The sequence below is a fragment of the Dermacentor albipictus genome, unplaced genomic scaffold, assembly GCF_038994185.2.
Source record: "Dermacentor albipictus isolate Rhodes 1998 colony unplaced genomic scaffold, USDA_Dalb.pri_finalv2 scaffold_11, whole genome shotgun sequence".
In the NCBI taxonomy this organism is placed as follows: domain Eukaryota; kingdom Metazoa; phylum Arthropoda; class Arachnida; order Ixodida; family Ixodidae; genus Dermacentor; species Dermacentor albipictus.
In genome coordinates, this window is record NW_027225565.1 from 3,770,079 (window position 1) to 3,787,644 (window position 17,566).

A 17,566-nucleotide genomic window follows, 5' to 3' on the forward strand; every position below is an offset into this window, starting at 1 on the left:
TGCCATTACGCTTATTAGGCATATCAGTGATCGCATTGTGACAGGGGACGGTGGGTGCATGCATTTATAATTAAGGAACACATACTGTGCCCTGTGAAAATTGCCCCTTCCCACACTTGTTAAAGAGACCCTGAAACAATTTTGACGATTTTCTACAAACGTACTGCGTCGTTAGAGTAGGTCCTTCGATCATTAATTGACACATCTAAGTGCTCCGCGTAAAGCTTGTAATTTATTATAAGGTTTTAAAGATGTACATCGCTGCCGATCGCAGCACACTGTTCGGCGGAATTTTAAGCCGCCCCTACCCATATGAAGGAAATCGCCCATATGACGTCAGTGGGGCGAGCTATCCGATTGGCTGACCAGGGCGCGTGATCGATCATTTTTCCAACTTTATGGTGAACAAATGATGTTAGTAATAGTTGGAACTTTAGTTAAGTTGTTTTTATAAAAAGAAAGTAACATAAAGAGAATGCACAAGAACAATTTTTCAGTACACTTAACACTTAAAGGGAAGCTGAAAGGTTTTCCAGAAAAAATGAGTGAACATGTGTACATAATGGTTTTCAACCCTCTGAATTCGAATATCGTATCGAAATTGAGCGAAAGAAAGCGCAAATATACTTTATTTCGACGAAAAGTGCAGCAGCGGACACGCCCAGCTCGCGCGTCTCGTTTCCGCCTGTGATTGGTCGGGCGACCCGTGACGTCAACTTTAGCGACCGACCGCTGCCGCTCCACATTAAGCGCGGTGCCAGGTAGTTTGGTGCCGTAATGGCAAATTAAGAGGTAATAGAAAATTTAGAGAGACTGCGTTTTTCTGAAGAGTTCGGCGTTGCTCCCTACATGTACGAGCCGATTGCAAAGAGCCGGCCTCTCGAAGAAGCAAACGATGCTGGTGCGAGCAGTGCTTTCGACGAGAACGAAAGCGAAGTCTTGGGATCTCCTCGTGTTGGAAATGCTCTTTGGCGAGTATGTTTTTTGCAAAGCGATCTAGTGATCTCGCCGATCTTTCGCCGATCTAGTGAGCTCGTTTCCGGTCAAACAACTGCAGTGTTGTGTTCCTGCATGCCTCCTCGTGGAACGTAAGCGGGGATGCGGTCGTCGGCATTTGTGCGCTGTCCAAAGCTGTCAGCAACCTACAAAGACGGTTCAAACGCGTGAAAAGCTTCCCGGTTCATGCAGTACGTGTAGTGACCTTCATCTGTGCGCCATCCGCACACTACTCGTAACCGAAGTCGTAAAGGCGGCGAATTCCGTCGGCTACGTGAGACGGTCGGTTTCTCGCTGTGCGCGAGAGACGGGGGGAGCGTAGCGTCCTGGCGTGCGCCGGCTTTCCAGCACATGCAAACTCTACATCTGCACTGCGTTATGGTAGCTGCGTGCAGGCTGTTTTACAACACACGTGCAAATAGAAAATTCGTGGCGCTTTGCGATGAAACCTGCGTCGAGGGCGGGAAATAAACATGCACCTTCCGTTCAGCGTGCTAACATGAAGGAGCTCGCAGTAAATCAAAATCCAGGTTTGGGCGAGTTCGTGTATTCATAAGGCCTTCCAACACCCGTTATCATCAGTCAGTCCGCACTCGTGCCGTCTTTGTTTTCGTTGCTCCGATCTTTTCGCGCTGCGTTTAGAAAGTCTGCTAGTGGCAAGTAGTCGTCTCTGCGCCGGGCCTTAGACGAGCCGACTTGACTGGAAAACCCAACGCACGCATTAATAATAAATTCTGGTGATAATCGTCGTCACGGAAGTGGTTGGAGCACAGCAGTGTTGTTCTTGAGGGCTTGAAATTCTTTCGCTTTACAGCAGCCTCCCACTTCCTTAAAAGCTTCTTGTCTTGTGGGAAGCAATGGAAGACAACATCGTCGCGGCCGCTGGTGTTCGTGCAACCGTAGGCTGCACAGAAAGACGGCATGATCGGCCCACCACATCAGTTGATGCTGTGCACGTTGACCGCCACTCTACATACACACAGACGCACCAACAAAGAAATGCAGGGTCGATCGAAGCAGATTACGACGGCACGCACGCAGAAACAAGCACGGTCAGGCACGGTCGCGCAGGCTGCGAAGGAGCAAAACACTAAAGTTGACGTCACAACACCGCGGTTTCCGGTCTCCGCTCGCATCGTGAGCGTCAGCAGCAGCGCGCGGCATTCGACGGGGGGCGGAGCTACAGCGCAATTTCAACCGACGATTACGTCGCTCCTATTTGAAGAAAAACCCCCAAATTTGACCTACATGGTTTATAAGGTTCCCGCATCCGTATATGAGCATCTTATTGAATTCGACAGACTCTTCAGCTTCCCTTTAAGCACTTCCGGCACACAGCAAGTGTCGTCTGCTTGTGTTACGTCCTCCGTCTTTGACGAGAGCTCCGCAGTCATTGTCGGTCTGTCTTTTTGCGAGTGTTATGATTCGACTTTGTTGCATTGTGGACTGAAAACGTAGCGACTGGCAATATGTCAAGTTGCGACATCGTGTCCTTCTGCAAGCCAGTAGACGAGTGGACTGGCTGCAGCACATTGGACAGCCGCTATCCGATGGGCGCCAGGATTTGTGCAATTGCAGCCGTCACTTTACACCGGAAGATTACTAATGCAATAGCGTTTCGCGAGTCTGGTATTAGGGTGAACGCAAGCGCAAGGGGACGGGGCCTGGCCGTGTCCCCTTGCGTGTTGTTTCAGGGGATGAACAGAAGCGCATGTGAATGGTCTGCACAGTGCAGCCACCTGGTGGCATAGAGCTCAACCACACACAGTAGCAGTAACAAAATGTACTCTTCTTTGCTGCTAGTGTAAATTTTTCACAGGAGTGTAATCGTTAACACATTGTTTTTGTAAATGTTTAAAATGTTTTACACTTGGTAGAGCAATATTAGCTCTTTCTTTGGCTGGTTAAGCTCTACGCCAACGGGTGGCTGGACCGTGGAGAACGATCAGGCAGCTCACGTATGCTACGCGAAAGTTCCTTCATCAGCTCGAGTTTATGCCTTCACCGTTCTGTCGAAACGTTCTGCTAGTGTGCGATTACCGGAATACCAGACACGTTTGGCGCTACGACAGAATGCTCGCAACACATGCTGCTTCGCTAGCTCTCGCTTGGGGTTAACGACCAAGCCGCTAGCAGAGACATTTTGCGTGGGCGAGGGCGGGCTCCAAAACAACTGGAAGTGGACGATGTGACGTCGCATCGCGACACAGAACCAGTGAAGGCGGAGCTCAGCCCCGATCGCTCGGCGAACACGTTGAGGAGGAAAAGCATGGCTAGGGAGGAGGGTAACTTGTAATCGCTTGTAGCTCCACTAATACGTAAAGCTTCACTTAAATTGTAGTTCGAAAGTTCTACTTAAGCTGTACCCTACGCGTCTACAAAATTTGAAGCATTTCAGGGGCCCTTTAAGCTTCACCGCAATACTTCACGTATGCTTCACTGCGCAACACTACTGAATTGAAGCGAAGCTGACTTTCGGCAACCAACATTATGCAGCGCGCCGTGCTTTCCGAGCTTCGAAGCCAATCGTGAGGATTACAAAAGCGGAGTCTGTGCCATTGCTGACAGCGGCGAATTCCTTCAATGAAAAACACGGCACCGAATGGCAAGAAACTTAATAGTGAACGTCGAAGCAGCTAGAACTAGCGTTGCCGCAGTGGTGACTATGGCTGGCAACGGATCTGCGTGTGAGAACGCCGGTTTGAGGATGCGAGATAAAATGGCGGTGGTGGTGGCTTTGATTGAGAGTTTTAGAATCGGGGCCCCAAAGAAATAGCGTCGAAGCCACTGCCCATGCGTAAGACGCGAACTGCGTTTGGGTTTTGCGTTGGGAACGCTATTTCATTGATTTAGCGGGAGCCCAAATAGCGGCCCCAAAAGCTTTGCGTCAACGAACATGGCGGCATCCATCAAGCGACAGCTCTAAGCTAGCACCAATCTGGGCTCGATTCATGGTAACGCATGAAGTTCGCAAGCAAGGAGAAGTGACCGCGGTTATCACTTTCTCTCAACTAGCGTGTGTTATGAAAATTGATTCATCAGACGCCGCTGATTCGGAATTTGATTGTGGATTTTATGGGTCGTAGGCCTAACACGACTTAGCTTGGCTGGTGAAGGCACGTAAAGTTGGTTACTCAAAACTAAGGGCAACTAATTGTTTGCTGCTTACAGAATATATTCTAAATTGTAAATGAACGTGAATACACGAAATTAAAAATTACTATTCTTATCATAAAATGGTATATTTAATTATTTCTTCTAGTAGCTTTTCTTTGACGCCGTAGTGGCGCTGTCAGCGCAAGACGCTATCCGCAAACGCAAAGATCTATTCTAAAGGTATTCACTCCTGTGTGCCCCAACGCAAACATCCGCAAAGCTCTTTGGGGCGCCTATTCTTAAACTCTCTAATGTTTCTCTCTAAACTCTAATGTTAAACTCTAATGTCTCGCCGAAAATCAGACGGCGAAGGGTTCTTGCATCTGAAATTTCAGATATTCTTATACATTGGCTCTTGGAGTATGTGGTGGTGCTGCGAAGCTGTCCGAATTACCAGGCATGTCCGAATAGCATGCATCCGGAAAATCGGCCGTTGGCTGTACAATGGCTACTCCTCCAGCTGACGACACAGCGTCAAAGACTATTCATTACAATTACTCGCTGTTACTTGAGCCAGCATTACCGCGACTTTCGTTCCCTTTCAATATAATTACAGATAATTTTCCCTGATAGAAGCGCAAATTCCCTGGGTTTTCCCTGAGTATTTCCAGACTATTAAAGATCCCTGAGAATTCCCCATTTTCCCGTTTAATAGATCTGGTAGTAGATCTGGTAGATTTGGTAGAACAGGACTTGAGTGCGCGCTCGCACTCATATGCTCCAGTCTGGTTGTGCTATGTAGTGCGGAGTGGCTTTGTCCTGCATCAGCTTGAGAAATGGATAGTACCCACGCCCAACTTGCCCATTTTGAAACGTTATCAATACCTCAATACAAAGCGAAGTCTGTCAAGGCATCAAGCCACAGGCGGCCAAGGGTGAGTGCATGCTGGCGTGCGTGCGTGTGGTCCAAGTTTCACATGGTTCGAGGCTGGTTGAGTGTTAAAAACTAGTTGAAATTAAAGTTACCCGACGGCTACGACACCAATAAGTAGGGTGGCCAAAGTTTAATTCCTATGTGGGCGGCCGCGGCCAAGCGTGAGCAGACGATAGTCGGCTTCTTCAGTCGGAAAGGTAAGCATTGCGCTCGTAACACCTCCACCCGTACTAGATTTTCTTTCAAACACTATTCCGAAAATATGTTCCTTGGAAGGCACTTCACTCATTCCAATGCAATTTTGAGACTTCGAAGAAAGGTGGTTCAGGGCCCCTTTAACTGCAACAGGTAGATGAGAGTAGAGCTGCACTACCGAAAAAAAAGCTAACTAAAAGCTTGTTAATTCAGCAACCGTTAATATGGAAATTCCGACCAGTAGTTCGAACCTGAACTAAGTGCATGTTTGTCTATGCAACCAAACGTCCATTAACTTGGCAGAATTCGCACGTGCACCAAATAATTCGGACAAATGCTGACAACTGCTACTCCACGAAAGCGAAGGCGGAATTCGCACAACTTGAGTGAAACCAAAACGCGGGAGGTTCGCCATCGCATGTTTTTGTGTGCATGTGTGCATCTCCCCTTTATGAAATCGGTGAGAAAAGTCGGAGGCCACCGAATTGGGAGAGGGAAGTGAGCAGGCAAAGGAGGGCAACTGGAGGTGGAGAGGAGTGCACAACAGAGGAGGTATGCAGGAGCATACTACGAAGGAGGGGAAGGAGGGAGGCGGAGGCACTAAATCCCGTAAACTTGGTAAAGTAGCGACTCTCCTCCTTCGCCTTTACTCCTCCTCGTTTTTCCTCTATTTTACGCTCCCTCCTCGACTGTGGCATCGCCTAATAATATTTGGGGTTTTACGTGCCAAAACCACTTTCTGATTATGAGGCACGCCGTAGTGGAGGACTCCGGAAATTTTGACCACCTGGGGTTCTTTAACGTGCACCTAAATCTAAGCACACGGGTGTTTTCGCATTTCGCCCCCATCGAAATGCGGCCGCCGTGGCCGGGATTCGATCCCGCGACCTCGTGCTCAGCAGCCCAACACCATAGCCACTGAGCAACCACGGCGGGTTGGCGTCGCCTACACTGCACGAGCGTAGCAATGGCGCCAACATGCGCTCCTCGCTAAAGCCCCTTAAACTTCGTAAAGTAGTGACACTCTCCTCCTCCGCCTTCCTTCCTCCTCGTTTCTCCTCTCTTTCACGCTCCTTCCTCGACCGTGGCGCCGCCTACACTGCTCGAGCGTAGCAACAGCGCCAACATGTGCTCCTTGCCACTCAGTAGACGCTTTTCGAGCAAAAATGGCGCTGATGCACGGCGCAAGGGCCCATGTGATGCTATTAGGCCAATAGCGATGCGGTGTCAGCCTCAGCCAGAGCGCGCGAGATGGAGGCGGCATTCTTCAAAGCGTGGCGCTACTTTACGAAGTTTAAGGGACTTTAGTTGCTACGGGCTGTGTGCGCTATGGATGAACTGGGTTAGTCTGGCAATCAAGAGGCCAAGCGTGGAGGACGAAGCAGCAACGCAAGCAGCAGCAGGCCGAGCGCGAATCGACAAACGCTGAAGTCGTTGGCAAGCACTGGGCATAAACTGAAAAAGACCGGCAAAAGACGCAGGCTAGGCATGCCCAGGAAACTCCCGAAGAACGTGCTAGGCGGCTTGCAACAATGGGGGCGTGGGCAAGATGGTATAGCTTAGAAGCTCCCGAACACTTGCGCATAACCCACATTCACGAAGTGTAACATCACTGTAATTTATTTTCTATTTTGTTTCTTTTGTTGTTCTCTTCGCTTGCCTGCACCATTTCCCCTGTTGTCATTGTGGCATCTGCATTGGCTGTTCGCATGGAGCATTCTCTTTTCACAGCTGCTGTCTTGTGCACGCTGTTTTACCTTGCGTTACACACTGATGGCAATGCCAGCAAAGCGACACAAGTATATGGCCAAGGACTCGGCCACTTAAGTTAAAATCAAAGTCATCATGAAAAGGTACGACATGAAGAGAAGCACTTTGGACACACATGTGAAGAACAAACAACAGATTGAGCAAGGCAAAAAGTTTCATGCTTTCAGAAAGTGGCTGCGAACCGCAGCTCATCCTCAGTTGGGAGCAGCTTTGTTTTGGTGGGCGACTGACTGTAGTAATGCACATCTGCCTTTGAGTGGACCTCTGATAATGGCACAAGTGGAGAAGCATGCAACGATGAACACTGATTCATTCAAGGCTTCCAAAGGCTGGTTAGAGAGGTTCAGAGAGAGGCATGAATTATTTTCAGAAGTGTGTGCAGGGAAAAGGGCAGTTTCGATGAAGACGTGACCACCGAGTGGAGAAACATGCAGCTACTTTTGCACATCGTTGAAAGTCACCAAAATGATGCATTAAATGCCGACAAGACGGTGCTCTCTTTCAAGGCTCTTTCAGGCAAGACGGTGACCTTCAAAGGAGACCTGTGTGTCGGTGGCAAGAGAGAGAGAGAGGGAGAGCAAATGATAAATGAAAGGTAGGGAGGTTAACCATGACTGAGCCAGCTTGGCTACCCTACACTGGGGAAAGGGAAAAGGGGACGGAAAGATTAAAAGAAGACAAAGTCCACTGGGGATATCATTCGGTCACTCAGTCCGGATCATAGACGCTGACTCAATCCGGCAGCTTCCAAATATTGCAGCAGCGCTTTTGTGGCCTTTTGTAGCTGCGATATAAGAGGCTATGGTCCGAAGATCTTGTTCAAGGTGAATGGTTTTCTATTTAACTAGTTGAGAGCTGTGTAGAAGTCATGTCTTTCATTTGCAAAAGATGGGCAGTAGCACAGTAGATGTTCTAGAGTTTCCTCAACACCACAGGCATTGCACTCGGCGCTATCAGCCATTCCAATCAAAAACGTATATGCATTGGTGAATGCGACGCCCAAGCGTAAGCGGCACAGCGTTGTTTCCTCATTACCCATGCAGTTGCATAGATGGGTTGAGGGAATGCAGGTGTGTGCAACTTCTCTGGTGTCATATGGTGCGCTAGCTCGTTTAAGTGTTGGGCTGCGTCAGTTGTGGGGATGCACGACTCTCACGCGTCCCCTATGTTGTTTTCCCGCACAGCTCCTGTCTCCTGCAATCTGGCTTCACCGCGTGGCCTGCGTGATGCCCGCAGCAGTAGGTCTGGTTGAGGCGCAGTACGAGAGATGGTGTGAGTGTTGTGCTGCTAACGCTGCCTACCGACAGGGTAACTTGGGCGCAAAAGGACAAGGCTCTTCCTTTTTGGCTCGAGTTCGGCAACTCCATGGTCTGCGAGACCGTGTCGTGAGGCCTCGTGCGAACGAGCCACCGTTCGTGTGATCGTACACGCGAACGACCAGACGTTGGGATCCAGCAGGGGACAAACATATTCGCTCGCTATCCGGTCGCGGTGAGTCGGACTTCTAGATTTGTCGCGCCCCCATCGGCATGTTTTGTGGATAGCAACTCTGCTAGCAGGCATTGAGCTATGGAAGGTGCAATAAATGCCCTCGTGATTGTTTGCACTGCTGTGTTGTCGTTCCTTTGTCCCAAAAGCACGGTTGAGAACCCCACACAGTCTGCGACAAAGGTACAGAAACAAGGGCTGCTCCTTCGTGTGCTTTGCTAGCAGCTTCGTCAGCAAGGTGGCAAAAAATGCAAGCAAACAATAACTGTGCTTCCTGCTGCCAATATGACTGGGATGGAGCGGTTGTCCCTTGTAGTCACTGGGAAGGCTACAAAACCACGCTGTTTCAAAATACCAAAAGCTCTCCTGTTGAATACTGGGCTTTAAAAAGGAAGGCTTGGATGACCTCAGATATTTTTTGAGGCTGGCTGCCGCAGTTGAACCGACAGTTCTCTTCCAAGCTGCGCAAAATAACAATTATCAACAATTGCAGGTACGTCCCTGCATTATTGAACTGAAAAGCATCAAAGTTGCTTTTTTTTGTTGTTGTTGTTGTTCCCTAATTAAGACTTCTTGATACATCCCCATTACACATGTTTTCCCGGCACCAACGTTTGCAATCAACAACACAAAAAATGACCCAATAGAGTTATGCTCATTATTTACTGGTGCATAAGTTCCTAGAAAACACAATTTTTCAGCCCCAACGTTCACTATGTTGCCAAACTGCGATCATACAATAGGTTTTCCAGTCGCTAGATCCCATGTAAATGAGAAAATGTGCGAGGCCATTGCAGCATCACCACAATGCTCGCCCGCACGTCTGAACTGAAAATGACGACGCACACAGGTTCTTATTCCGGTACCAGCAAATCCACGCCCGGGTCGACGCACGCCGCATTCAAAGCTATCGCTGCCAAACCCATTGCAATAAGCATCTTTACCCATCCATTTTACAGCGCGTGGTGCGTAGCGCCATTGGTACCGTACTCCACGGTTTTAGTAGGTGATAATCCAAACGCACTACCGTTTCCTGCTGCAGGCGGCGCGATGTGGCCATCACGTTTCACTTCGGCGGCATTAGGCGCAGCCCACCAACTCGATTTCGTTTCGGTTTGCCGTTGCTCTATTAACCCCTTAAGTGTTTTATCCTTTTCTGAAAACTTCCTAACCAAAAGTGTCTATTCATTTATTGCTGATTTCCAAGCATATTGTACTAAAAAGCAATTAATGCTGAAAAAATATCTGCATCACATACTAAGTCAAATCAACACAATACAGGTTATTTTTGAACATTACATAGGAAACCAGCTGCCTGCTGCTAGTAAAAAATACAAACCACACAAAGAAAACAGTCACAAAGCCTCACCATTCTTCATTTGTGTAGGCAATCAACTTTTGGCTATTTCACTCGGGAAGCTTCGGGACTGTGTGGAAAATTTCAAAACAGGGAATGACAGAGTGGTCTGTTGCAGCGCCAAAACCTAGTTTCATTGTTTAACTTTCTTCCTCTTTTCTTTTTGCGTCTGACAGCAAATGAAGCATTTTCCGGTTGGCACTTCTTTAGCTTGGCAGGATGTAAGTAGGAAAGTGCTACTCCTTGAGATGCACAGGGACATCAGAGGTCCAATCCCGTTTTACCTTTCTCGAAGGATCAAGGATTGACTCAATCCGCCTCTTTCATGTTCCTGTGCTGCCCTCTGACACACGCCACTGGAAACGTTTTGTAAGGGTGTCAGGGATTTCGCTGGTTGATTTGTGTAGCTGCGCCCATGCTGGCTGTGCGTCCGTTTTGCGGTTCGTGGATCGCGATTAATTACTGATGGTTTTTCCGGGGCAGCATGTCATTCACCCATCGAGTATAGTGGGCGAACAGGCGCGAGTGCGCTGTTGTGGTAACACCGCGGCCGATAAAGGCACGCCGACTTCCGTCTGCCGAGGCGGCTGCCTTGAGTTCGTTGTCGCTGATGTCTGCGATTGCACATCGCTTTTTGTATTCCTTTTACACATTCACTAAAATTTCGCATATTCAAGAAGCCTCTGAGCGCAGCCTTCCACGTGGGATTTGCCAAAGTCATGCATTAATTTACCTCTGCAGCTTAACATCGCTGTAAGCTTCGGTTATTGTAGAAACGGCGCATTGCTGATGTGAAATAATCTCAAAACGTAACAAAACATACAGACGAGTCAGTATGAGCGGCCGAGTCCCTTGAACAACTGCAACTGTGATCCAGACACATATATATTACGGGCTGTTACTACTGATTCTCGCTTTTGTTTAACTTCATCATACTTACAGTTTGCGCACACTATAAAGTATTATTAGAGACAACTGTGCTCGACATAAGTCCCCACTTATATGCCATGTAGTTCTCTCGCGCAAAGGCGGATGCCATCGCTGACACCGTTGGCAACTGAGCGAGTTTGTGCTGCTGTATCGAATGCACTGTCTCTTCTTTCCTGCTTGACACAGAAGTAAACAATGCTTCTTTGGAATTAAGAAATGTCGGCATAGCAACACACACAGGCCCACCATCTATCTCGTTCGGGAACGGTGACCAAAGTACAAAATGTTGGCACAGCGCTGTGTCGCTGCTTCCCACTTATTGTGTACGTGCCGTGCAAAGTGAAGAGTAGTTATCGAATCTCTATATGGCCACAACCTAACTATAAGAGCAGTTTCCTTCATCCTGTGATAGAGCTCGACTTATTAAGTCGAGCTCTATCGGTAGCGGGTGCATGAACTCGGCGGGGTCAGGCCTAATCCAAACTTCGCTAAACAGGATCAACATTGACTCAAACTTCACGCACACAGCTTGAGAGGATTGAAACTCGTGTATTTCAACTTTGAAGCCATCTAGGCGCATTGTGAGCGCGAATAATTACATTTACAAGTGAATGAGCTGCAGCATTGGCTGCAGCTATTGCGTTGTCGGTTCGACGGTTGATCACGTAGGGTTCGGTCAAGCTATCACGGTTGGCACGCTGATTTTGTCGGTGCTGTCCACACGAAAGCCTGTCGCGCTATATGACAACTCGCACCCGTCGTTTGCGTCATTGTCGGCCTATTACGATCAAATGGTCTCACTGACACAATGCTGAATAGTCGGCCAATCGTAAGCGTCAGCGTCTTGTCGGTCTCGTATCGACCCAATGTTACCACGCCTTAAAACAACACAAGAAGTGAGGCACGCGCTGCCGCTACCAGCAACAGTGGGCCGACGCTGCAAGAAGACTGCGTCAGCAATGTGTTCTTGAAGTGTCACCCAAGTGTAACGCAGGGGTTTATCGATAAAATTGACAGCCGTCAATGCAAGGCGGCAACTACGTGGTTCACGGCGCAATCCGGACGAAGCCCTGGCCCTTTTCTGCTTCAAAGTGCAGTTGCAGTCTTATGCCCGTTTTAGGCACCGCACCGACATCGAGCTACCAGTAGAGTTTCAACGCGGTACAGGGCACGAGCATCTGCAACAGCATGCGTCCAAGCGCTTTTTTTTTCCCGAGGTAGTTTCCCCCCATATCTATCTGGTAGCGTGGCCGCGCGCGCTTCTCTTCCAAAACGTTTCGCGACTAATCCGCTAGGGCAGGGCGCATGCGCTGTCATGCCGTGAAAGAGGCAGATTAGGATGAAGCGGTGGTCAAGGTGGCCCATCTTCCCTCCGTCTTTCTAGTATATGACAAAAGAGTTAAATGTAGCTTCATCAATCAAGTGGCGAAAAATATTTTGTAGTGTATCGTAAGCCGTTTTCTGGGGACAGGGTAGTTGGCCAGCATCCGATCTAACTTGTCAATACTGCCCTCATGTGATTATAGTCACGCACGATGCAGGCCTTCGTGATGTCTCGTCCTTTCGAATCTTAGAAAGTCTCCATGCTTGCAGTGTACATTGTAGTCACGACAGAGACTACTTTTCTGTCTCGCCTTTGGGGAGCAACAAATTTACCGCACTGGTAAGCTTGCAGCTCTCCTTTCTTAAGCTTCGTCTGGAAATCTGGAGGCATGTCCCTTCTGTTTGGTCTCACGGAGCCATACACATCTGTGCAGTTCTGGATAAGGAAGTCTACGAGCTCTGTCAAAGTATAGAAGTTGACTAGTATCGTCGGGCAGTACCCCTTGCCTAGCAAGGGCTCGAGGAGCTTCATAACTTTGGTACCCATTGGTGAACAGGGTGCAAGATTTGTTGGTGTGCTGAGATTTGTGCCTTTTCCAGTATAGATCAAGACATCCCACACATATCCTGATGATGCCTCACAAAGCACGTAAAATTTCAAGCCAAATTTTGCTCTTTTCAGTGGGATACATTGCACCCATCCTAGCCTGCCTTTGTAGAGCATGACACTTTCGTCTATCGATATGTCTCTCTCTGGTATGTATGCCAAGGGGTAGTTCCTCAACAATCGATCAAAAAATGGCCATATCTTGCACAGCTTTGGCTGTGGATGGCCACAAAGGTCGGTGACACTGGCATTATCCACAAAGTGCAGCATTCACATTATTTGCAGGAACCGATTACAGGGCATCACTTCTCCGAAAATAGGTGCGAACAACAACTTTTTCTTGGACCACTGCTGTTGGGGCTTGTGGATTTATTCCCTGCAATAGCAAGATCTCTCTCTCTCTCTTTTTTTCGTTTTGAGGAAGGAGTGTTCGCTGGGACGAGAGCATTTTAGCTTTTCAGCCGCGTTAAACTGGTTTCATCGACCGCTAGTGTAATCAGTTCATCGTCGACAAACTGCTGTATGTACTCCAGACGGTCATCTGGCGATATCAAATAGAAAGTCTTGCCTAAAATGGCCAAAAATGGAAACCGAAGAGGCATCGCACTAGGATTGTCAACATCAAGCTGCACCCACTGACAAGCACTCACAATGTTCACTTCAGAGATGTTATCATCACAAGAACTGCTCAATTCAGTGTCATTGCTGTCTTCTTCACTTCCAAACACAAGATGAAATCGGTATCCGAATCGTCTTCATTGGAAGAATATGAAGATAAAATGCTTCTTTTTTTTGGTTGACGGGCCAGCTATGCATGCACCACCGGACGCCATGTTTTCACACGAAAACTGTGCTCCTGCCGCAACAGAAACCAAAATCGCAAAGTAAGTATGTCCAGCTGGTGGGCAACATGTGATCTAAGCAATAGACGAGTGCTTCTCGCCCTGAACACTTGAAAGCAGAACCTATTCTAGTAGGGCAAGCTCTGCTCGTTTGAAACACGTAAGGGGTTAAAACACCACGCCATAGAAAAACAACAAAATGCGTCTCGAGCCGCAACGATCTGCGTGATGCTTCGCTTTACATAGATGGCAACAATAGTTGAGTCTGCCAAAATTTTTTAGTTACTTTGGATCCTACGTTTTCCCGGTTAGTACGTTTTTTTCGCTAATTTTTTTCCATAACGTATGAACGAGGAGTCCAGCAACAATGACTGCCTGAGCTTTGACGCTGTTTTGCAAACTGATGCGATGCTTGCAGACTACATCACGATCAACTGTAGTGTTGCCACAACTGGCTGGCTAACCGAAAAAGAAATCATAAATGATCTTACGTGCTCCCAGCATGACCACAATTCCGATGAGAAAAGGCCATGCGAGGAGAGGCAGCCACGACCTCATTGCACCTCAAGGAAGGCAACGGAGGCACTTTTATTCTAGAAGATTTTTGTTTAGGCATTTCAGAAAGCTTGCATGCTGTTGACCACTTAGGACTCAGAAAAACTGTCATGCCAACTGGGATTTACACGAAAAGGCAGATGTCCATAACGCAGTACTTCAGCAGCTAAAAGTACGCTGCTCCAGCTTGATTTTTATGCTGTTCGTGTTGTTTATTCGTTAATTCGGCATTTGGATAATTCCGATATTTCTTGTGGTCCCGTGAGATTTCAATTACCAAAGTTTTACTGTATATGCAGAATAATTACATACCAACAGAGCCTAAAGAGACAGCCAACAACATGAATATGGGAAAAAAAAAGAAAAGCTGCTGATGTGTTGGAAACAATTCAATGCAAAAACTGAGTGTCATTACTTACCCGCAAGCCGCACCCCAAGCGGTGCGCGGTCGGCACCCTTGGGCATCTGTCCCACAGGGGCCACTAGACCAGAGTACTGCTGTTGAAGGTGTGACATCAATTGCAGTGGATATACCCCAGGGTGCGCTCCCAGCGCTCCTGCTGCTCCCTGATGGTGGTGTCCAAGGTGGCTGCCACTTTGCACTGGGTGCAGAAATTCCTGCGGTGGTGCAAAAGGCACTCTCATTCCATGGTGACTTGCTGTGGCTGCTGGGTGTTGGTGGTGGTGGGGGAGGTGGTGGTGGTGGTGACCTGCACCCACTTGCGGGAATGGTGCCGCAAGCATCACTGGTGGTGCTGATCTACTAGAGAAGTCCGGTGCATTGGGGTTCAAGGTACTCTGGATGGTTGGTTGCTGAGGCGGAGGCTGCTGCTGTTGCTGCTGCTGCTGCTGCTGTTGTTGTTGCTGCTGCTGCTGCTGCTGCTGCTGCTGCTGCTGCTGCTGCTGCTGCTGCTGCTGTTGTTGTTGTTGTTGCTGCTGCTGCTGCTGCTGCTGCTGCTGCTGCGGCTGCTGCGGCTGTTGTTGCTGCTGGGGTGGTGGTGCCAACTCGGGTGCTGATGAACCATAGTGGGGTGCACCAAACACCATGCGTGAGGATGTTTGTTGTGGGGCAGCTTGCACTGCCTGTGGCACCCCTGTCGTTGCCGCAGAGGCACTTTCGTAAAATTCTTGTGCCTGCGTTGGTGGTTGGGACTGTGCCTGCGGCTGGGAGGGTGGTGAAGGTGGTGCCCCCGCACCTATGGGGGGTGTGCATGGGGCACTCCGCGGTCCACTGCCAATAGGGCCAAAGTTGGGCGGTGAAACGTGCAGGTTGCCTCGATAACCCGGAGCCTTGGCTGCATCCACAAGAGGTTCAGGCGGTGCTGGTGCACTTCCTACACTGCCGCCACTGGAGCCAGGGACGCCACACACACCGGAAGCGGCCACGGAGGCAAAGTTAGGCTTGGAGGATTCCCGCTGGCCCCAGACACTCGGCTGTGTCTCCTTGCTGAACACGTTGTTGAAGGGCGAGAATGTCTGCGGAATGCTGATAGCTGGCGCAGTGTTGGTCGAGGAGGTACTAGCTGGCACTGAAGTGGCTGTAGAGCCACTGCTTGCTGCAGCAGCCGTTGACGACGCTGCCACATGGCCAGTACTGCCTAGTGTTGGTGAAGGGCTGCCACCACCCGAGCTTGGTGATGAACTAGGTCGCGGATCAGCAGAAGCTGCACGGCTTGAGCTCTTGGCTGGTGAAATAACAGCTTGGGTGTATGATGCTGACGCAGCAGCTGTCCCATTCACAGCAGCTGAAGTGGACGACATAGATGGAATTGCAGCGGCTACTGCAGATGCAATTGTCACAGTTGTTACCACAGTCGCAACAGGCTTTGCAGAGGCAGAGCACGATGCTAGAGTGCCCCAGCCAGCAGAGCCCGAGGCAAATGGCGGTGCTGCAGACGATGTCACCGGTGCAGAGGCTCCACTGCTATTGCTGCTGCCTCCACCTGAGAGTGTAGGTATCCCAGGTCGAGGAGCAGGGCGTGTTTGACCAAACGGTGGCAGAGAGGGCACAGGTGTTGATGTAGCCTTCACACCCACCACCTTAGCCGAGTTGCCCTGTCGACTGAGCTTGTTACTGCTGCTACCACCACTGCCAGAGACTAGCACTGAAGAAGAGCCCTGCAGCAAACAAGAAAACAAAAGTTCCATAAGGCTTCACCAAAAATGGGCTTCCAATTTTACGCTCAGCTTAAACTGGCAGATGTTTATCAGCATTTAATCTGGTGCCCTTCAGGACAAGACATTCAAAACACAAAGTGAAGATGGCGTACTGTTGATGAAAATTTGTGTTTAGCGAATGTAAAAAAAAAAGACATAGATGTACAAAGTAACTGTAGGGGAGTAGAAGCAGCTATCTAAAAGTACAAGAATCACACATGAGCAAATTATGAGAAGCCAACAAATGAAGATACCAAGGAAAACATATTAATGGCAATGAAAGTAGATAAAGAAACAACTTGCCGCAGGTGGAGAACGATCCCACATCTTGGTACAGTAGAACCCCACTGTTACGTTCCTCACTGCTGCATTTTCCCGGCTGCTATGTCGTTTTCATCCGGTCCTGGCATAGCTTCCATAGGATCCAATGTATAAGGAACCCCGCTGTTACGTAGTAGCTGTGAAAACGTTCCCGCATGATACGTCGCAACTTAGCACCGCGAACCCGCCTGGGCTAAAGTAGGCAACGCGCTCCAACCGCCATTCTGGCTTTTGACGAGTTTTGGCTTGGCTTGGCCGGGCTTGGCTATGGAACTGGCTGCAAGAAGCTGCACGCCAGTTCGAGAGGCCGCCACTAAGTGGACATTCGTGAAAAATACTCTCACTATCATCACTGTGATTACGGTCACCGCATGGTTGGACGGGTCGACTCGCGGAGGAAGGAAAATCAGGAGAGGCCCTGACGTCACTCCTTGTGAAGCTAAAGTGAAACCGGAAGTTGGCGTTGCTCCGCCTATCGGGCCAGCTCTCCTCTCTTGTTTACATTTCTCCCACGCCGCGCCGCACGCAACCGGGCTGCTTCGACGCGCGCGCTCTGCAGCAAATACTAAACAATCGTTAGCACGTTAGCATGATTACGCCAAAGAGGGCAAAATTTCCCGCGGATATTCCTTCGTCTGTTGCCATTGCCGTGGCACAGTGACGACGAGGAGCACGAGCCGCATGATGCCGGGGAGTTGCCAAATCCTAGCTTTGGAGAAGCCGTCGCGGCTCTGGACCTCCTCCGCAGGTACGTCGCACCTCACAGCAACGCTGACAGCAATGCGGCCTTCCAGGCTATTGAGAAACGTGTGGCGATTTCTAGCGAGCGAAAGAAACGGCAAGCCACCATTCTGGACTATTTTAAGTCCTAAGCGCACTCTATGGAAATAAATTGTCTATAGTTGAAGCTGCACTTTCTTCATTCATTTTCGGAGCTTTCCTCACTGTTGCGTTTTTTTCCCCCGGTCCGGTGAATAACGTATGAACGGGGTTCC

General features: G+C 49.1%; 1 protein-coding gene across 18 annotated transcripts in view; it reads right to left on the reverse strand.

The window, feature by feature from the left end:
* Positions 1-17,566, reverse strand: part of mask (multiple ankyrin repeats single KH domain) — a 332,919-nt gene that overhangs the window by 54,810 nt on the left and 260,543 nt on the right. For all 18 annotated transcript variants that reach the window (XM_070528438.1, XM_070528443.1, XM_070528429.1 and 15 more), the window contains one exon: positions 14,513-16,211. In XM_070528438.1, coding sequence (XP_070384539.1) covers positions 14,513-16,211 — 1,699 coding nt within the window. The remainder of the gene's footprint in view (positions 1-14,512; positions 16,212-17,566) is intronic.